This window comes from Mustela lutreola, chromosome 14 (assembly GCF_030435805.1).
Source record: "Mustela lutreola isolate mMusLut2 chromosome 14, mMusLut2.pri, whole genome shotgun sequence".
In the NCBI taxonomy this organism is placed as follows: Eukaryota; Metazoa; Chordata; class Mammalia; order Carnivora; family Mustelidae; genus Mustela; species Mustela lutreola.
Window position 1 is genome coordinate 44898144 of NC_081303.1, and position 22345 is coordinate 44920488.

The 22345-nt window shown below is 35.2% G+C and overlaps 1 protein-coding gene across 3 annotated transcripts in view; it reads left to right on the forward strand.

Moving 5' to 3' along the window:
- The window catches only part of PTPRC (protein tyrosine phosphatase receptor type C), a 69077-nt gene that overhangs the window by 33070 nt on the left and 13662 nt on the right, over nucleotides 1-22345 (forward strand). For all 3 annotated transcript variants that reach the window (XM_059146723.1, XM_059146720.1, XM_059146721.1), the window contains 12 exons: nucleotides 2535-2595; nucleotides 7985-8093; nucleotides 8826-8860; nucleotides 11364-11473; nucleotides 12039-12129; nucleotides 12220-12296; nucleotides 16405-16441; nucleotides 16538-16635; nucleotides 17350-17475; nucleotides 19841-19998; nucleotides 20204-20339; nucleotides 22060-22209. In XM_059146723.1, the coding sequence (XP_059002706.1) occupies nucleotides 2535-2595; nucleotides 7985-8093; nucleotides 8826-8860; nucleotides 11364-11473; nucleotides 12039-12129; nucleotides 12220-12296; nucleotides 16405-16441; nucleotides 16538-16635; nucleotides 17350-17475; nucleotides 19841-19998; nucleotides 20204-20339; nucleotides 22060-22209 (1188 nt within the window). The remainder of the gene's footprint in view (nucleotides 1-2534; nucleotides 2596-7984; nucleotides 8094-8825; nucleotides 8861-11363; nucleotides 11474-12038; nucleotides 12130-12219; nucleotides 12297-16404; nucleotides 16442-16537; nucleotides 16636-17349; nucleotides 17476-19840; nucleotides 19999-20203; nucleotides 20340-22059; nucleotides 22210-22345) is intronic.

The window sequence follows — 22345 nt, forward strand, 5'->3', positions numbered from 1 at the left end:
ACAGTCTAAAGTTGACTGTTCAATATAATGTTGGCAACTGGCTTCATATCTTTAATCACTTAAAGAAATGTTTATGTATATGTAATAATATATATAAATATATAAACTTTCTTGTTGTTTCTCTGTTTCATCAGAGATATAGGTTAAACTTTATCACATGTTTTTATTGTACTATATTAGATGATGCCATGGTTGTGATGACATGATGTTATTTGTTTATATGGTGAATTATAGTAATAGGTTTTGTAATGCTAAACCATGTCATATTCTAAGAAAAAAAGCTTGCTCTGTTGTTATGTATTATTTCCTTAAAGTATTATTGAATTCAATGGCTTAATTTTTTAAGTCTTTATGAATGGATATTCATAAATGAGACCATTCAATAAGTGGGTAGAAGTAGTGGGCATAGCCATTTGGTATAGGTGTGGGCATGCTCCATTCTTAATATATTTTGGTACAAAGCTTATGCTAACCTGATAAAGCATATTGGAGACATTTTCCTGTTTTTGTACATTTTATAACTTTAATATAGGGATGATTTGTTCTCTGAATAATTTGTTTTAATCCTTTTAACACAGGAATTCCTTCTGAACCATTTACATTTTCTTCCAATATTATTGTTCTTTACACATATTTTACACTTTGTGAGGGTGGTATTTATTTTTTCAAGGAATAGTCCATGTAAAAGAAATATTTTGTTATTGCATTTCACGTCCATTATACGTCATCTCCCATTACTTTTCTAGCACCCATTAAGCTACATTTCTTTTCAGTTTCTCAACCACATCTGTATAGGTACTTTACGTGATGCTCTTCTCTCTTTCTAGAATTTTCTTTTCCCATTTGTCAATATAAGTTACTCTGGAAAAATATATATAAACATCATATTAAAATACAATCTTCAAATTCAAATTAGTATATTATTATCTAGTTATCCATTTTTCCCTACCCTCCAAAAGATGGTCTCCTGCTTTCTTCATTGCATGTACCATAATTCATTTTCATGTTTCTTTCTGTTTCTACTACAACATTTATGCCATCACAAGGTACCAGTCATTTTGGTTTTTATCATCACTGTGATCTCTGGTTAATAGAATAATAAAGTTGTTTTTATCATTCTTAATTTATTACTTTTCTTTTTTGTAGATTTATTTTTATGTTCTGGTAATTTATGATTGAAAGTGTTTTTTTCTCCATTTCTTTCTTTTTTTATTTTCTAAAAACAAAACAAAAGAAAATACGAACTGTCCTTTGGTAAAATTTTGGCTGTAAACCATGTCTGTGATGTTTATTACTAATTTTTGAATGACTGACAAAATTTAACGAGTGGATTTTTAGAGTAGAATGTTTTTATTATTGATAATTTCCAAGGAATTTATAACTGCAATTAGGAAGAATTTTTCATTTATCTGTTTTTAAGGAGACTGTTTTTACATTTTTGGTGCTTGGATTTTTATGATTATTAATTGTTAGATTTTAAAAGATAATCAACTTTTACAATTCCGACTTTTTGGAATTTATAAAGTATTTTCTATAGCTCAATGTATCATGAATGTTTTTAAATATTCTGTGAGTACTATATTTGTCAAATCTTACCAAAGGGTAAAAACTTAGATATATATTTTCCGAATTTGTCATGTTTACCTTTTAATGATACTATTCAGATTTATTTTTATTTAAATTTGTTTTTGCCAAAGCCTCTTATTGCTTTCTTGCTCCTTTCAGCTTTCCTTGTATCACTAAATTTTGTTGGTTTTATTTGTGTTCAGTATTACGAGACACAGATAGTTATGCTAGTTAGGTCAACATTGTAGATTTTAATCTGTGTCACTTGAGGGTGCCAATCTTTATCATTTTAATCTTTGTGAATTAAATATCACTTTATTATAAATATTGTGATACTTATTTCTACTTATTTTTATAAATTGTGTGTGCATTTTATTTATAACCCTTATAAACAGTATATGATAGAATTTCCCTTTTAAAGAAAATGTAAAGATATTAGGTAGGGAATTTTAGCTTTAAGATTTGAGTATTTTGTTGTGTTGGATCTTATTCATTCAGTTTCACTTATTCTTGTTGATTATAACCATTATTATTATGATGATTATAGCTAAATAGGTTGAGATTTCCTTTATCTTTTTCACTGTTAAATAATGTCTTTAAAAAATATTTGATGGGGCGCCTGGGTGGCTCAGTGGGTTAAACCTCTGTCTTCGGCTCAGGTCATGATCTCAGGGTCCTGGGATCGAGCCCCGCATCAGGCTCTCTGCTCAGCAGGGAGCCTGTTTCCTCCTCTTTCTCTGCCTGCCTCTCTGCCTACATGTAATCTGTCTGTCAAATAAATAAACAAAATCTTAAAAAAAATAATATTTGATAACAAAATGTTGCCATAATCTTGGTTTCAACTTGAAAGTTAACCTGTATATTTAAATTAAAATAAATAGCATTGTATGAGAAGTAATATATGTGTTTCAATAATGATAAATAAATTTACATTAGAAAATTTTTTCTCTTTTATTACTGAAATTCAGGTCTACTATAACAATGGGCACTTTGAGGGACCTGTAGAAAGAGTTTCTCGATCAACATCTTGTAAGTCATTACGTGGCTGTTTATTATATTTTATTTACATCGAAACATATATTAACACTTACAAAGTTTTATTCATTCATACTAATATTTAATTTTTAAATGTTTACATTTTCCATAAACAATATTTTAAGTTGCCTGTAAAAAGATGTATAGGTAAATAAAATACAATATTTTACTTTATTTTTAATTTTTGAGTATAGTTGACATACAATGTTACATTATTTTCAGGTGTACAACATAGTGATTTAACAACTATATTTTATGTTATGTTCACCTCAAATGTGTCTACCATCTATCATCATGCAACACTATTACAATATCACTGGCTCTATTCCTTATGCTGTGCCTTTTGTTCCAGTGATTAATTCATTTCATAACTGAAAGCCTGTGCCTCCCACTCCCCTCACTGGTTTTACTCATCCCGTCACCCCTCTTCTCATAGACAACCATCAGTTTGTTCCCTGTAAAATACAATATTTTAAATTCCATTAGGAGATTCAAGGATTCAAGGATTGTTGATTTCATAAAATAATTCACAAGAGGATTTATCTATATAGACTTAAATTATGATTAGGTTTTCATGTTTGTTTTGTGTACTGTTTTGGAGATTGTTACTTATTTTATCTTCTTCTGTCAGTCCAAGGTAAGCTTGGTAGAAGTAGGCATTAGAAAAAAATCTGTCCTGATTTACATAACTAAAGCCAAGATAATGCTTAATAACAATATGCCTATTTGATTTTTTTATCATTAATATTTTACATATTTAAATCAAAATAAAGTTGCAGATGGAAAAAAAAAATCACCTAGGGGCACCTGCGTGGCTCTGTGAGTTAAAGCCTCTGCCTTCAGCTCAGGTCAGGATCTCAGGGTCCTGGGATCGAGCCCCGCATCAGGCTCTCTGCTCAGCAGGGAGCCTGCTTCCTCTTCTCTCTCTGCCTTCCTCTCTGCCTACTTGTGTCTCTGTCTGCCAAATAAATAAATAAAATCTTTTAAAAAATCACTTAAATTTAAATGTCATCATGATAATGAAAATAACAGGTACCTGTCACCACTCCCCACTCTCTTTTTTGCTCATGGAGAGGACGAATTTTCACCATTTCTGTTTTCGGTTTTCCTTATAGTTCTCTCCCTATTATGTCAAGAATATTGCTACTCTATCTAGAGCTAATATAAACATTGCCCATTGACCTGATCCTATGAAGGAAGAAGACTTGGTTCATTGTTTTGGCTTGTAAATTAAGTTAAATTATTTAAATCTCTATGTGTTGTGTTACCAACCATAGGCTGTTTCCGATGCTATCATTGCAGCATCTCAGCCTCTCTCTCTTACACATATGCATCTGCACGATGACCAACACCTTCTTTTCCGAAGTCTTTGAAAAAGAGGAAAGAGATAAAAGCTCCTGTTCCAAGCTGCTTTCCTAAGGCCCATGTACAGTTTTCATTCTTTCTGTTCAGAGGCTCAAACTATATATTCCCAATGTGAAATGCCCACCAAATTCAGCAAAGTAGCTTTGATTTTATTACCATTTAAGTACTTTTCTTTTGTAATTCTTTACAATAAAAACAGCTTCATTGATTTTTTTTTCCCCCGAGCGTGCAGATAGCTTATAGCTGCAGCACCTACTCTTGGGGTTCAAAGACTCAACTGGGGACATTTCACACTCACATCTTAATAGGCCGGCTGTGAGACCGCTTCACTCAGAAAGACACAGAACGGGGAACACAGGGTGCCAATGAGGGAGGCTATCAGCCTCAATGGCGATAGCAGTGAGCATGGTGGTCCGAGAACCATTCTGTGACCCTCCCTGCCACCCCTCAGAGGCGGGGGAAGAGAATCAGACCACGTGTATGGGGGTGGGAGTTGCCCTGGCTTAGAACCCCCACGTTAAGAAAGGAATCAGTATCTCTTAGAATAGTTTCAGGGGCATAGCTTCCAGACGTGACAACAGGGCCAGGGCCAGAAATGAGATGTGCCCTGGGTTACTCCATTCAGGAAAACCTAAAGCTAGGGTTTCCCCCAGGACCGTGTAGTTGGTACAAAAACTTCCCAATCCAGATTAGCAATCAGGGATCATTTTCACCATTGGCAACGTTGCCTTTTAACACAGGTAATATTTCACTTCTCTCAGATTTTCCTGTCAGTGGGGCTAGAGAGTTAACCCAAGGTCCTTTTTCCGTAACGCAGAAAAAGTTTTATTGACTTTTTGTTCCCAATGGCATTGTCATTAGAGATAAGCAGTAAGACACTATTTTAAAAATTTAAATTCAATTAGCCAAGGTATAGTTATAATGACGTTTTAATAGTGACATCTTCTCCAGGAGAGGTCTGGGGCTGGCACTTGCCAACCAGAAATACTAGAAAAGTATTGCTGAGCTTCCGCGGCATAAGATTTCCTCATTTATATTTTGACAACATTTCCAATTGAACTCCTGGGGCCCCTTTCTTCTTGTTCTGATTTGGACTCCCTAGGTGTACAGTTAAGCTGCTGAAGTAAAATTTTCTTTCATTAGTTTCCTCTTTCAGATTTGCTACATCTGAATCTAACTTTTTAAAAAATTTACTTGTATATATTCTCTAGTGTAAGGAGAAAATCTTTTAAGCTTGCACATATAAAAATGAAATGCTTGATTCTACCCTGGCACTTGATCAATATTTTGACCTGGCATAGAATTCTAAGTTAAAAAATCAAGAATTAAAAAAGGATTTCTGTTTTGTTCTCCTGCATCCAGCATTACTTTCTTTTTGTTCTTCTTTTTTAAAAATTTTATTTATTTCTTTGACAGACAGAGAGAGAGAGATCACAAGTAGTCAGAGAGGCAGGCAGCGGGGCAGTGGGGGTGCTCAATCCCGCCACTCAGTCGCTGCCAGCATTACTTACTAATGCCTTCCCATTTCTCAGTCTTTTTCTATATTCTCATATTTTTGTTCTCTTGGGAACTTTTAGGGTTTCCTCTTTATTCTTGGTCTTGCATTGGTCTTTTTTTCATTTCTTTTCCTGATACTATTGGCTTTTTTGTCCTGGAGACTTATATCTCTGAGAAATTTTTTTTGCTCTATTTTTTTTTTTCCTGTAGTCCTTTTGGCACTCCTGTTAGTCACATTTTGGAAACTGTAAATCAGTTTATTATTTTGGAATCCCCCTCTCTTGTTGAGAGTTTCCTTGAGAGTGTGGTTCTTATCAGCAGTCTGATCAAAGCTATAGTGAGACAACAGGAGAAGTTGATTAGAGAAGTGCTGTGATCCTTAGAGGAGCTGTTGACTGAGAATTCTTTGTATTATTATTTTTTCTGTTTATTAAAATAGAATTTTACTTTATTACTTACTTATATAACATCTATTTTTTATTTCTTTTTTAAAAAATTTTGTCCAAGTTTTATTTAAATTCAAGTCAGTTAACATACAGTGTATGTAGTACTGGTTTTAGGAGTAGAATTTAGTCACTCATCACATACATATAACACTCAGTGCTCATCTCAAGTGCCCTCCTTAATGCCCATCACCCATTTAGTCTGTCCCACCACTCACCTCCCCTCCAGCAACCCTCAGTTTGTTTCCTACTGTTAAGAGTCTCTTATGGTTTGCCTCTATCTCTATTTCTACCTTATTTTATTTTTCCTTCTCTTTCCCTATGTTCAGCTGTTTTGTTTCTTAAATTCCACACATGACTGAAATCATATGGTATTTGTCTTTCTCTGACTTATTTCATTTAGCCCTCTAGCTCCATCCTCATCATTGCAAATGGCAAGATTTCATTCTTTTTGATGGCTGAGTAATATTCCATCATATGTAATAAACAAATTTATATATGAATATATATATATATTTTTTTTTTTTCACATCTTCTTTATCCATTCATGAGTTGATGACACATGGACTCTTTCCAGAGTTTAGGTATTGTGATAATGCTGCTATAAACATCAGGGCGCATGTGCCCCTTCAAATCTGTATTTTTATATCCTTTAGATAAATACCTTGTAGTGCAATGGCTGGGTGGTAGGGCAGTTCTATTTTTAGCTTCTTGGGGAATATCCATACTGTTTTCCAGAGTGGCTGCGCCAGTTTGCATTCCCACCAATAGTGTGTGAGGGTTCCTTTTTCTCTGCCTCCTCACCAACATCTGTTGTTTCCTGTGTTGTTAATTTTAGAGTCATTCTGACAGGTGTGAGGTGTTATCTCATTGTGGTTTTGACTTGTATTTCCATGATGATGAGTGATGTTGAGCATCTTTTCATGTGTCTGTTAGCCATCTGGATATCTTCTTTGGAAAAATGTCTATTTATGTTTCTGCCCATTTCTTAATGGGATTATTTTTGAGGGGGGTGTTGAGTTTGAGAAATTCTTTCTCAATTTTGGATCCTAACCCTTTATCAGATATGTCATTTATAAATATCTTCTCCCATTCCATAGGCTGCCTTTTAGCTCTGTTGATTGTTTCCTTCGCTGTGCAGAAGGTTTTAATCTTGACGAAGTCCCAATAATTTGTTTTTGTTTCTCTTGCCTCTGGTAATGTGTCTAATAAGAAGTTGCTACTACTGAGGTCAAAGAGTTTACTGCCTGTGTTCTCTGCTAGTATTCTCTTTCGTCTTCCTTTTCTCCAGGAAAGGGCATGATTTCATGTTAAACTCTGGTGAGAATTTACATCAGGATAAGTAATCCTAATGGTAGAATGAAACAGTTTTTGTCCCTTGGTTAATTGATTTTATGCCTTAGTGAGTAGATGAGAAGTTTTATCTTTGTAGAACAGAAGTCTTTCTGATCCTTTTGGGAAGCTATCTGCTTCTGCACAAAAGTTATACTATGTGAGTTTTTCTCCGAGATTTGTAATAACTAGATTATCTCTCTTATCCCTTCAAAATGGAATGCTGAAAGAAAGAGAATTAAGCCTAAAGGATTGTGTTGCATAAAGAAACAGTATCTGGGGGAAGAAAAGAGAGTTTCTCTTTTATGTTCTAATTATTCCCTTAAAATATTAGGTGTTTTTGTTTGTTTTGAGTAATGTAGGCAAAATACACAAAATCAAGAATTTTTTCTATTTGGTCTCATTCTAAAAACTTTATTTTTTGAAAACTTCAAAAGAAGATAACATATTAAAATGAAAGTATTTTTTTCTAAAAAAAGATTTTATTTGACAGAGACAGAGAGAAAGATCACAAGTAGGCAGCGAGGCAGGAAGAGAGGGGGGGAATACAGGTTCCTCACTGAGCAGAGTCCAATGTGGGGCTCGATCCCAGGACCCTTAGATCATGACCTGAGCTAAAGGCAGAGGCTTAACCCACCGAGCCACCCAGATGCCCCCAAATGAAAGTACTTTAAAGTGATATTAAAAAAACCCAGTTAAATATTTGTCATAATAAACTTTTTTCATGTGTTATTTTTTACTTCTAGATAATTCTAGAGCACTGATTACATTTCTGGTATTTCTGATCATTGTGACATTCCTAGCCCTCCTCGTTGTTCTCTATAAAATCTATGACCTTCGCAGCAAGAGGTCCAGGTAAGAGTTGATTTCAAAATGAAAAATAATAGTAAAAATGATGAAAGCACCCATATATGGGGCAACTTTAGAACCAGTTAAGTAAAGAAGGGGAAGTAGCATGAAGTTCAGTTCGTCAGTGAACTTTTGATCAAAAACTTAGTGTGGTCTTCTTGGTTTTTAGTAAATACTAATTGTTTCTACATTTACTAATGATGTTATGGATTTTTAAAAATAATAGCCAATGAAATGAATAAATATTTATTCTTTTAGTAAAAAGTAGGTCAGAGGGATCTAGAAATGATAAAGGCAAAAAGGAAAGAGAGAACTATCTAAGGAATTATATCTATTCCCTTGGCCAGGGAATATATGTAGCTGTTATGAATATATGTAGCTGTTAAAATGTAGCTACATTTTATGAAAAACAAGAATTGAAAAACAAAAAAATTAGTCACTTAATTGCATTTGACAGACAACTCCTAGTTGGTTTCTTCCTCCCTTAATTTTTCTTTACTCCTCTCTCTCTCCAGCATCTCCTCTCCTTCATTCTTTCTGTCCTCCCCTGCCGTATTCCTTCCTCCTCCCTTCTCTCCCCTTCCCTTCCTCCCTCCCCCTCCTCTCTTCTCCTTCCCCCTTTATCCTCCCTGTCAACATGCCCTCCTTCCTCAACACATTCACTAAACGTAAACTGAATCCCAACTGAACTCTATGCTTCTTTAAAAATATATAAACTTCCATTTCTTATTTTCACAGCAATATGGAAGAAGAGGTTATACTTGTTGAAAGGGGTAAGTGGAGATATTTTTTACTGGTGAATATCCCCTTCACATTTGAATCCATTCATTTTAAATAAGAATTCAACATTTAAAAAAAATATAATGTGGACTTCCTCTGTTGATACAATCATGAAACTTAAATTCATTTATTCTCTCTGTCTCTCTCTCTCTATTTCTCTCTCTCTATATATATATGTAAAATATAAATAAAATAAATATATATTTTATATATATATATATATATATATATATATTCTATTTAGATCAGTAAGTACTATGAATTTCCAAGCATATGCCAAATATTGTGCCAGCATTGAAAACATGGCAATTATAGGCCATAGACTCTGCTCTTAAAAGGTTTACAATTTAATAGAGGAAAACAGAAATATCGAGAAAGTACGAAAGCCATTTGGTAGTTGCCATAGTGATTGAATGTATATGATGCTATGGAAAGATAGAAGGCTGAGTGGGAAAGGCAGGCATCTGGGTCTTCTAAGATTGTGGGGAGACAGTAGATCAACAAATGAGGGAGTGGTGGATGGAAGACCAGATGGAAAGTCTCATAGAGGAGGAATTGGTAATTGTGGTCAAGTCTCTGCCAGGATGGGATGGTGGCTTTTCCCTAAAGGCTCATTTATGAGCATGACAAAAAAATTGCAATTTGACTTAGGTGAGAAAAAGGAACTCCATTTTTTCTCTTCTTTTTCAACTTTTACACTATTTCTTTAATTCTTTCAATGTGATTTTGGATCTGGTAAAAGGAGATGGAGATAAAGATTGAAGCTATGTTTACAATAAAGAAAATGATTTGTTGTCTCATATTCAAGACCACAAAAATTTAAGAACTCCTCTGTCTTATTGGAACTTCTGACAGGTTTTCCTCTGTAAGAGCAGGGTCTAAATCAGTAAGCAAAAGCTTACTGATTGGTTCTTCAGAGTTCCTTGACTTTATTTTCCATTGCAAAATCTATCACTACCTGATATTGTATTATATATTTTACTTGTTTGATAACTCTCCTCCCCTAACTAAGAATGTAAGCTAGGGATATGAAGACAGGGAGATTTTTCTTTCTCGTTTCACTGCTCAATCCCCAGTACCTATCTGAGTATATGACATTCAAAACATGTCTTTGAATACATGCATGAATAAGGTAAAATGTTCTAAAAGTTAGTTCTGATAGACAGAGGGAAGAATGAAGAGTACAAAAATTACAAGCCCCTAAGTAGAGAAGGGGAATGAATTTCAGGGTGTCCGTGCAGACTAGGAAGGGTCAAAGAAGCCTTTTATGTCAAAGTTGATGCTGATTGTCCGTTTGCATGCATTAGAACTTGCCCAAACTCCACTTAACCTCAATGGTGGCTCTAAATTCAGAATAAATGAATATCAGAGATCCCCAACAACCCAAAGAAACAACTGCACATGGCTAATTTGTTAAGAGTATTTGGATAGACTGTTTCCACAGACAATAAGATAAATGTGCAATCCTAATAGACATCTTCTTTCTTTACCTGTAGAGAACATTAACCTGAAGAGAAGAAACATATTTTTCATATGTGTGACAGTTTACATTCTCTTATTCTTCTGAAACTGTTGTTTTTTAGGAGCAATGCACAACTGTAGTTCTCTATATATTTTACTCCTTACTAAGTTATTAAAAAAGCATAGCATATAATGTGTTTTGTACCCTCGAGGCATAACAGATAAGCACAACTTGTTTAGAGTTTAGTGTGAAGGGAATATCCAATGAAGCTGAATCCTGACTATCAGGGTATTAATCATATGCTCTTATCTGCACAATATTTCATAATAACTTAAAAAAGGAAAAAGGAAAAAATAATAACTATAATATAGGCACATAAGTATAGTAACTGTTTTATTAATGAAGTAGTCAAACCTTAGATTTAGGCAATGGAACACTAATAATAGTGTTACAATTTTTTAACAAGTGGAGTTACCTGCTCATGTTGGTATTTCAGAAGACTAATTTTGGGGGAAGTTTAAAAGAAAAGTCAACATAAGGAAAAACTAGAGACAAGGAGAGGAGTTTGGAAGATGTAGTTGCGTGCATGAGGAGGACTGTCTGCCCCGACCACTCACAGAGCGATCAAAAGCACCCAGTGACGGAGGGGGATATCTTGGATCATGTGGAAGTTTCGATCTTAAGTTACTTTGTGAATGGTGATCTTGTTTACTGAGATTTGAAGTACTAGAGTCAAGGAAACATGATTTTTACTTTGAACATTTTGACTTTGAGATACATGGGGGATAACTGTATGGAAAATCTGGGAGATGGTCTGAAAGGTTAATATAAAGCCCAGAAGAGGGCTGGAGCCCAAAATTTAGAAATCATGGGTTTGTAGGTGAATCTTTGTAGGCAAGGGAGATTTGCCAGATGGAATATGTGTGAGGAGGAAAGGAGCAAAGGGTTAATCCAAGCTACAAATTTAATGGAATTTGTATGAACACTTGAAAGATAGATATAACCCTGGTCATGAATCCTTAATATGTTTAAAGATGATGAAAAACAGCTGATGAGTGTAGAGCCAATCCATGCCGATATTTTGCTGGAAACTTACAAGAGGAAGATTGCCGATGAAGGAAGACTTTTTCTGGCTGAATTTCAGGTGCGTGCTCCTCTTGATATATGATGAGAAATTTACTCAATCGTCAAGATCATTCCATTTCAAATGTATTACATAACTATTTGCCTTTGTAGTTTATCCCACGTAATACTGCAGCATAGTCAAAGCAGAGATTATTAAGAAATTTCAGAACAGAAGAGATACTTATAGTCATGAAATAAGTAAACATTTCAAAAATAATTCTTCATTGTATCATTATCAGTTTTGAGGTTGTGACACAAAACATATTTGGCCAGTTTTGTACTTACAGTCTAGGTAAATATCCGTTTGTGTTTCCAAATGAATTTTACAGTGGTAATTAATTCTGAATTTACTCTCACTTGTGGGTTTTACTCTCAAAGTGGCCAGCCCAACATTCATTTTTTAGGGTTTTTTTTTTTTTTGCATAATTTCTAACAATGTTAATTTCAATTACGCGACACAGCTTGCTTATCAGCATAAAGGAAATACGTTTTAGGATGTTTCTTTTGCTCAAAATGACAAGTGACAAGGGGAAAATTATTTTTCTTGAATCTTCCTGGACTCAAAGTATCTTTATGTCTTTCAGAGCATTCCACGGGTGTTCAGCAAGTTTTCTATCAAGGATGCTCGAAAACCCTTTAACCAGAATAAAAACCGTTATGTTGACATCCTTCCTTGTACGTAGTCATTGAGAATGGGATTTCCATATATTTAGGCTATTGGATTTTTCATTATTTCATTTATTTATATTTCTTTTCTTTAAACAGATGATTATAATCGTGTTGAACTCTCTGATATAAATGGAGATGCAGGGTCAAATTATATAAATGCCAGCTATATTGATGTGAGTAAAAATGCCTAACTCCCAGATGATTTTATATCTTTGTTGTTTTGTCATTGACCGTTTTCATTTTTCTTGTATCTATACATTCCATTCAGTTCCTTCTTTACCATGGCAAAATTTTAGAAATATTATTAGAAATAGTTTGAAGTAAACCCCTAAGGTTGCTGAGATAAACAACAAAATCATTAATAACCGCAAGTATAGTTATTATTTGTTATTGGTACTAGGTATTTTATAGAATTTTTTCTACAAAAAAGATGATACTAATACTTAAAATATTCTGATACGTACTATGTGCTGGATATTAGATTAAATGGTCTATGTATATACTGCTCATGAGAGCCCCACATTGGCCCTGGCCATGTGTACCATTCATGCTCATGTAGAGGTGAGAGGTGAGGGCTGGGAGGCTCTGGGGAAGTAGTTGTCCTTGTCTTCGTTCAATTAGTAAAAGGTTGACTTGGGATTCAAACCCAGGTCTGCCTGACTCCAAACTATGATGCTTCAGTTGTATCACATTTCATGTCAGCAGAGATGTTCTTCATTGACCTGGCTCATGTGTTCATTGTATTTACCCAAAACCAAATACTGCATACGGTTAATGTATCCATAATATTTAAAAATGTTATTTATTATATAATTGTTAAATAAATAATGGACCGCACAATTTTTTTAAAAAATTAAGTGGTGCAACAATAGAGAGAGACTGAAAAAATTCTCCTTCCACACAATCCACCTTTTGCCCCATGTCTCCGTTTACCCCAACAGGTAACCTTCACGTTGTTTCTTATTGATCCAGCCGGTTTCTTTATAAACAAGAGAATGCCAACTTTTTTATCCTCTTCTTTATCTAAAAATGTTAACATAATATTCATATTGTTCTGTGCCATGCTTTATATACATATGTAAGATTTATATATACATGTATGTATGTGTATATGTACGTATATATATACACATATATGTATATGTGTGTGTGTATACACAGAAAAAATTTATATATATAATCACTACAAGAAAAGGGATTGGCAAATTTTTTCTGTAAGGGGCCTAACGACAAATATTTTGGGTTTTCAGGACATAAAACTTCTGTCACAATTACTTAGGTCTGAAGTTTAGTGGCCACATCCAGAGATAATACACAATGTGAATGTATTGAATTTTTTTTTTTCCCCAAAATCAGACACAGGGCACCTGGGTGGCTCAATGGGTTAAGCCTCTGCCTTCAGCTCACATGATCTCCGGGTCCTGGGATTGAGCCCCATATCGATCTCAGTGGGGAGCCTGCTTCCTCCTCTCTCTCCTCTGTCTGCCTTTCTGCCTACTTGCGATCTCTCTTTCTCTCTGTCAAATAAATAAATAAAATCTTAATAAAAAAAATCAGGCACAAGTTGTAGCTTGCTGACCCTGGACATAGAGTATTTCTATACCTTTCTCTCAGACTTTATAAGTCATTCATGGTTATAGCTGAATTGTGATTTAGTTAATCATTTCCTGTATTAATGGACATTAAATGCCTTTTCTAATCTTCTGCTTTTACAAACAAATGGTTCAATGAATAATCTTGACTCATTATTTTACACTGGGCTTTAGTATATATAGGATAAATTCCTAAAAGAAGAATTTCTAAGTCAAAGAGAATATGCATTTGAAATTTTAAAAGACATTTCCAAATGGTCCTCCACTAGGGTTGTACTGATTTACATGCCACCAGCAGTGTATGAAGAGGGCTTATTTCCACAGACCGCCAAAAGAGTAATCAACAAAAAATTGTTTTGACAGTCAAATGGTTGACAAAGTGTATATCATGCTGCTCTCTATGCTGGTTTATGAGGTAATTCACAAACTTTCCTTAAAGAAAAAAATTGAAATTGAAGTTTGTTTTGACCTACGTGAATATATAAACTTTCAGTGGAATAGGTAAAATGGTCAAATCGTATTTATTTACTTATAAACATGATGTGTTAGTTTCCTAGGGCTGACATAACAAAACACCACAAACTGGGTGCCCTAAAACAACATAAATTATTCTCTGGAGGCAAGAAGTCTGAAATCCAGGTATCAGCAGAGCCGTGCTCCCTCCGTAGGATCTGAGGGAAACCCTCCTTTGCCTCTTCTAGCTTCTAGTAGCTCCTGATAATCCTTGGCCTTCATTGGCTTGCAGCTGTTATCACCCTAATCTGTGCTTCCATCATCACATGACCTTCTTTCTTGTGTGATTCCACATCACTATGCCCCCTTTCTCTCATAAAGACTCCAGTCATTAGCATGAGAGCCCATCTTCAGTCCGTAGAACCTCATCTTCCACAAAGATCTTCTTCGCAAATGAAATCATATTTTGACATTCTGACTAGAAATGAGGTTTTGAAGAATGCTATTCAATCCTCTACACACAGATAATGTAAAATTATAGCAAAACTTTAAAATTTTGGATCATTTATGAAACATGCACCTTCACCATTTTTGCAAGTAGAAGCAGAGCTGGGATTTATCTTCTCGAGCATTCTGTCCCTTGAGTTGGCACTCTAACCAATACATATATCCTGCCTCCCATCCACTTTGTTTAATACATGACAATTTTTGTATCCTTGCTTACTGTTGTCTCTGCAAGTTCGATCCCAAGCAACAAATACCTCTTTCATCAACATATACTCATGATATCCACAATAAAATGTCTTACTTTATTCCTTTTTAATATGATCAACAAAAGACTTATTTATAATAATGAGCAAACACTTACAAATGTGAGGTCATAGTCTAGAGATAATTATGAGTACTGCATCATAATTTTGACCTCTATTTTAACTGATTCTGTAAGTAACTTCTGTAGGCTTTCACAACTATCACTGATTAACTTTATTTTAGTACATAGTGTTTCACATTGTTTTTGGAAGAAAATTGAGAACAGATTTTATAAGAATTTAGCTGGTCTCTGGAAAAAAAAAAAAAACTTATAATCTCTATTCAAATATCTATGGTAGGGCGCCTGGGTGGTTCAGTGGGTTAAGCTGCTGCCTTCGGCTCAGGTCATGATCTCAGGGTCCTGGGATCAAGTCCCGCATCGGGCTCTCTGCTCAGCAGGGAGCCTGCTTCGCCCTCTCTCTCTCTCTGCCTGCCTCTCCATCTACTTGTGATTTCTCTCTGTCAAACAAATAAATAAATAAAATCTTTTAAAAAAAAAAATCTATGGTAATTATGGTATTGAATTAATACTTATTTTTCTCCACCAGAGCTGGGAGCTCCCAAAAAGCATGTCTTCAGCTTTTGCATAGTTACTTGACATATTGTAGTCCCTCAATAAATAAGTGTGAAATAAGTTAATATATGACTAACACTATGTCATGAGATAGACGTTTCAAGAAGTTATTGATTTAACCCCAAATTTTTGTGGCCCATGTAACCATATTTCATCAAATGGGCAGAGGTTATCTCTCTGAAGGCTTCTCTGATTGCTGAGGTAAATTTAAGGAATATGGGATAATTTGGAAGAAATTAGCACAATATCTTATTTGCCTCTGTACTCCTTCTTTACTTTGGTAATAGGAGTGGAAAAAGCAGATATGTAGGTAATGAAATGAAAGTTATTGTATCTTTTATCTACAATGGCAGAGAAGGAGTCTAGGGAATCTGCGGTCTATCCCAGCACCAGTTAAAAGGTAGAAATGTGGGGATCATCTCAGAATGATTTATTGAAAGAAATTGAGTAAAAATCCCAAAAGCAAATATACGGCTTGTACAAAGGTTTAAATTGTAACAGATGGTTTTGTAAGAGTTGGCAGAACATAAAATATAAGAATGTCTGGATTCCTTTTATAAATTGCTGCACTACCCCAGATGAGGATGAAATCTGATTTCTAAAATTGTTTTGGGTATATGGGAAAGATACATGAAAGCCATGAATATGGTTTGTAAATGCTAACATGTTTGGCACAGTTTAATGGGTGATCACGAGTTAATAAAATCCCCCCTTATAATTTGAAAATGTTCAGAAAAATCCACAACCAAGAAATGGTGGCTCTAAATCAACCTCCTTTAACTCACAATTTTGCATGTAAATGAGTAATTGAGGGTTCACTAAATGATATACCTTTGTATGTGTTTTGAACAGGGCTTCAAAGAACCCAGGAAATACATTGCTGCACAAGGTAATTTACCTGATAGTCTAACATTCTTTTTGAAAAAATGTTTTATAGTTCTTTTATCAGAAGATATTTATCAGTTAGTATTTATTTACCTCCTAGGTCCCAGGGATGAAACTGTTGATGATTTCTGGAGGATGATCTGGGAACAGAAAGCCACGGTCATTGTCATGGTCACTCGATGTGAAGAAGGAAACAGGGTAAGTGACATAGGATGAAGATGGGGGTGAGGAAAAGAGCATGTTGAATCGCATTTCAAAATACAAAACAAAACACACATATTGCTTGATGACAAAAACAGACAGTTCTCTATTTTAATCAGAAACTTAAACGTTTCTTACATGTAGAATAATAAAATATGTACATACTTAAATATATGTATATATGAATGAAGTTTAAGTGTTTGTGCTTAATTGCTGGCCTTATATTTGATTCCCATTTCTTTGCAGTATTGTTATGAGTTTAGTGCATTGTTATGAGTTTAGTGCATTTCAGTGTGCTGATTTCACAAGCACTCATGAATACTTAAAACAAGACTGTCCTTGGGCAGATAGGTGGTAATTCATGTAATAGGACTTTAGGAAGCGTGAAAACCTCCCTACCCTGCAGCCTGAAATTAACTGCATGCAACCACATCATTTCTGCTGACAACTGAGCCCATCCTCTTTTAATATGCAGCTAAGCCTAGGAAGAGCATCCTTCTGCTAGGTAGCATGGAGAAATATTTCAGGACATGTTAATGGGAAATGAAATACTTTTCAAACATCACAGTTTGAGGTGTATATGTGCTTGAAGAAGAGTACATAAATGTTGTGAGACTTTCAGATGAATATTTTTTGTTTTGTGTTTTTAATTTCAATAAACAAATTTATTTAAATGAAAAACCAAAATTCTTAATATTTTTTGAAATATAGAACAAGTGTGCAGAATACTGGCCATCAATGGAAGAGGGCACACGGGCTTTTGGAGATGTCATTGTAAAGATCACCGAGTACAAAAGATGTCCAGATTATATCATTCAGAAGTTAAACATTACAAATGTGAGTTTGTTTCATTATATGATTTTTATTTTCATATAGGTTGTCTAAAAGTACAATTATGGAATGAAATTAAATGTAAGAAATTATAATCTATCTAAGAAAAACTATTTTAACAAACTACGGGAGGAGGGGTTGCCCTAGAACAGTAACACAACAACAGGGTCAAGTTAAATGACTGGAGAAAGTAGTATTTGTCCAAGTCATATCAAAAGTATCTGTAGTGGCACCTGAGGGGCTTAGTTGGTTAAGTGTTCAACTCTTAATTTTGGTTCAGGTCATGATCTCAGGGTTGTGGGATCAAACCCCTGCGTTGGGCTCCATGCTAGTCATATTCTCTCTTCCTCTTTTTCCCACCCCAGTCTCCCACTCAAATATATATAGTAATGTTGTGACCCTTGACATAAAGAGAAGAGCTCATTAATAGTGTTGAATAGATGATTGGATTATTGAATGAATGATAAAATGGCCCTTTTCTCAATGGGTCTATTACCATTACCATTATGGTGAGAATACTTAACCAAATGGCACAATTAGAGAGCTCTTTCTGCCTACAGATCCTGGCCTTGTACTTTAATAAAATTACCTTTTAGCACCAAAAAAAAAAAAAAAAAAAAAAAAAAAAAAAAAAAAAAAAAAACCACAACAAAACGAAACAAAATGAAAAGAAAAACAAAAGCAAATGGCACAATTAGAGATACTGTAAGAAATACACAGTTCTGGGGCACCAGGGTGGCTCACTGGGGTAAGCCTCTGTTTTCCTCTCAGGTCATGATCTCAGAGTCCTGAGATCAAGCCCCACATTGGACTCTCTGCTCAGCGGGGAGCCTGCTTCTCCGCACCCCCCCCAACCTCTGCCTCTCTCTCTGCCTGTCAAATAAATTAATAAAATCTTTTAAAAAGAAGAAATACAAAGTTCTAACTATGTAGCAAAGATAAAATGTTTAGTTTGGAAAAGAAAATTGTCACTGTGGCCTTAGATAATAGTTAAAATGGAGGTCCTTACACATGTTATAGGATTCCGAGTTTTTTGGGTTTTTTGGGAGTTTTTGTATTATTATTATTATTTTTTTAAATTTATTTTTAAGTAGGCTTCATTCCCAGCATGGAGCACAATATGGGCCTTGAACCCACCACCTTGGGATCAAGACCTGAGCTGAGATCAGGAGTTAGACACTCAACTGGCTGAGCCACCCAGGCACCCCCTAGGATTCTATTGTTATGAAAAGTCCAGAATAGGCAAATTTATAGAGACAGAACGTTGATTAGGATTGCTTGAAATTGAGGGGCGGTGGGAAGCAGGAGGAGGGATGACTGCTAATCAGTAAGGGTTTCTTTGGCAAGGTCATGAAAATGTCTTGTAATTAGCTAGTAGTAGGATTTTATGACTCTGAGAATATAATAAAACACTTTATCATTTAAATGAATGAATTTTATGGTATGTGAATATATTTTAAAGAGGGATAAAGACGCAAAACATACCCCTACCCCTTGTGTATTTCTTCCAAGGCCTTCTTAGCCTACCATGGCGTTACTATGATAACCACAGAGGGCTGTGGGGCAATGGTTCCACCACTGATAGTTCATGGTAAAATACATGAAGGACTTAGGCATGAGAACCCCAGTCCATATACATGGGTCATATGTAGATCAGGTTACATCGATTGGTCTCATTATTATTCTTAATTAATATAATTATTTCCTACCAGAAGATTACAACCAACCAAGTTTTGTTGTTTCTTCTGCTATCTAAATGTAGGTGGTTCTTCTTCGTACCAGCTCAGGGAAGTATGAATTATTCATCTTGAATAAGGGGTTATCTTGAAGTTGGGACAAATATGAGCCATAGTCTGGGGCTGACTTTCCTCACTTGTCTCCCCACAGTCTGAGCTAACATTTCTAATATAAGACGCCTACAAAACATAGCATTAACCAAATAATTTATCAGACTTTCTTCACTTGAAGAAAATTTACTGGTCTATCAGACAGAATTATTTCAGAATAATTGAGAATAATTTGAGAATGGCCTTTGCTTTCTATCTTTTCCTACCCACCCACACCCCCATTTTTGGTGCATGCATGTGTTTCTGTTGTTTGTTTCTGGCATGGCAGCATGGAAGTTCCTTGAAGCCTCAGCTCATTTACCACAGCTTATTGCCTTCCTGGTGAGTTCTTGCTTACCGGTTAGTGCTTGCCAACCCTGCATGATGTCTCAACAGCTGGTTATCCATTGGAAAGGAAAATGTCACCATGGTTGAAAAACACTTGCATGAGGAGTTCTTGGTCCTGCCCCTCCTTTCACTTACTTGTCAGGTAGTTTGCTTTAAAAAAAAAAAAAAAAAATTCAAAGAAAATATCTTTTGCCTAGAAAAAAGAGAAAGCCACAGGAAGAGAGGTGACTCACATTCAGTTCACCAGCTGGCCAGACCATGGGGTGCCTGAAGACCCACACCTGCTCCTCAAGCTGCGGAGGAGAGTGAACGCTTTCAGCAACTTCTTCAGCGGCCCCATTGTGGTGCACTGCAGGTAAATGGAGCCCCACGGCAGGTGCCAGAGCTATCCCAGTCCTCGCCTTGAGGCTGGTAGGGACATCCTTCCCTTTGGCAGTTGCTACTTTGGACAACAGTCTGTGAGGAGAAACTGACGTTCCTTCCTCTGCTTCACCCCGTCAGCTTTTCCCTTCACTTCCCTGCCACGATCATGCCTTCACTTTGTTTGTTTGCCTTGTCAGTGCTGGTGTTGGACGCACGGGCACTTATATTGGAATTGATGCCATGCTAGAAGGTCTGGAAGCAGAAAACAAAGTAGATGTTTATGGTTATGTCGTCAAGCTACGGCGACAGAGATGCCTGATGGTTCAAGTGGAGGTATGAGCCAACCTTCAACCCCCAATATCCCTTTTGCTTTTTGACGGAAATTTTCCTGTGGGGGGGGGGGGAACAGTGATCTTAAAAGAAATCCTGAGTCTTTGAAATTTTAAACAGTGGGTGAAAATAGTTCTCTTTTAATTTCCTGAAAACTAAATCAATTGGTAAGCACCCGTTAGAAGTATTTTGCATTAGTGGTTAAAAAGTACGGTAGAAGAAGGATGATTCTTAATTATATAAACAAACACATAGATAAATAATAAAATGCCATTTACAGGTGTCAGAAAGGAAAAAAGAATAAATAAAACACTGAAAACCAGTTTGGCAGAATCTCATAAAGTTAATACCAGGGAGGACAATATAGTATAGTGATTAGAGCCCAGATTTTGGACCTACACTTCCAAGGTTCATATCTTGCCTTTAATTCTTAACATTGTGTATCCTTTCACAAGTTTTTAATATTTCTGTGCCTTTGTTAAGTCATGTGTAAAATGGAGGTAATGACCTATTCACTCTATGGAGTTTTGATGAAAAGGTATTCCAAGGAAAGTATGTAGGCAAGTCCCCGGGACATGTATGTAGCCAGTACTTGTAAGTGAGGGTTATTAATGAAACTGTCTGCACTTGACCCAGCAATTCCACATGTATGTTTATGCCCAAGAGAAGCACCTGCAAATGTGCACATTAAGAAAGGTGTGCAAGAATGTTCATTGAATTAAACATTGATAGAATAACCAAAAAAAAAAAAAAAAGAAAGAAAGAAAGAAAGAGAGAGAGAGAAGGAAAGACAAGACAAGACAAGACTTTATTCATATTTATGGAGAAAGGGGGGAAATGTAGACATACAGATGCCCGACAACGCATGCTATGCAGTTGAAAGGGATAATCTTTGTATCCATCCATGTGGTTAGAAGCTCAGATGAAAACCATGAGTGAATAAAATCACTGAATGAAACATGTAAGATAAAATGTATAGAATTTTAAAGAAGCACATAAAAATGTACAATGTTTATAGATACATAAATGTAAGTGCAGAAGTATAAAGATAGATTGTTAACCAGGAAAAAAAAAAATAGTTCCTATGGAAAAAGTAAATGGGGTAAAAGGATACAGTCAAAGTCAGGGCGCTGGAGTTAGTGGTTAAAGAGGCTTGAACTTTATCAGAAATATGTCATTTATTTAAAAATAGTGGATTCAAATATGATAAAAAGTTAGGAGTTGTTAAATGTTGATTTGGCATAGTGCTTTTTTAAAAAATAATTTCCTCTATTTTAAGTAATTCTAGGAAACTCTTTTTAAAAAATGTGTTCTAGGGACTATCAACTTGTGTTCTTTTCCTCTTAAGTACAGTGCGAAATTTATTATAGTTTTATATATTAGTGAATTGAGTTGAAGGATCAATAATAATTACTGAAGGAAGTAACAGACAATGCTTTCTGATTTTTAGAAATAAAATATAAGTTATGCACTATATAGTAGATATTTAATCTATTTAGCAAGCTATTTTTTACTGGGAAAAAAACTGTCATGGAATTTGCCCACATTCTAGAGAACTGTGAGAGCCACATTCCACAATATTCAAGTGTTACAGGTATCAGTTTTCTTTTGCATACATTGTCCCAATATGAGGAAAGTTATGGAGGTGTATAATTTATTTAAATGTGATTTATAGGACTGTAAGTTGTCAGTTAATTATCTATATTTTCCTTTGGAATTGTAGGCACAGTATATCCTGATCCATCAGGCCCTGGTGGAATACAATCAATTTGGGGAAACAGAAGTGAGTTTGTCTGAATTACATCCATATCTATTTAACATGAAGAAAAGAGATCCACCCAGTGAGCCATCTCCACTAGAGGCTGAATTCCAGGTAATAATAGTGATAACAATAATCATAGCTATGGATAACTTTCACTGAGGGCTATTTTCTAGTGCTGCGCTTTATGTTTGACATGGTTCTTGAATTTGGCCCTTCCCACAACCAATGGGGCACAGACGAGGAAACT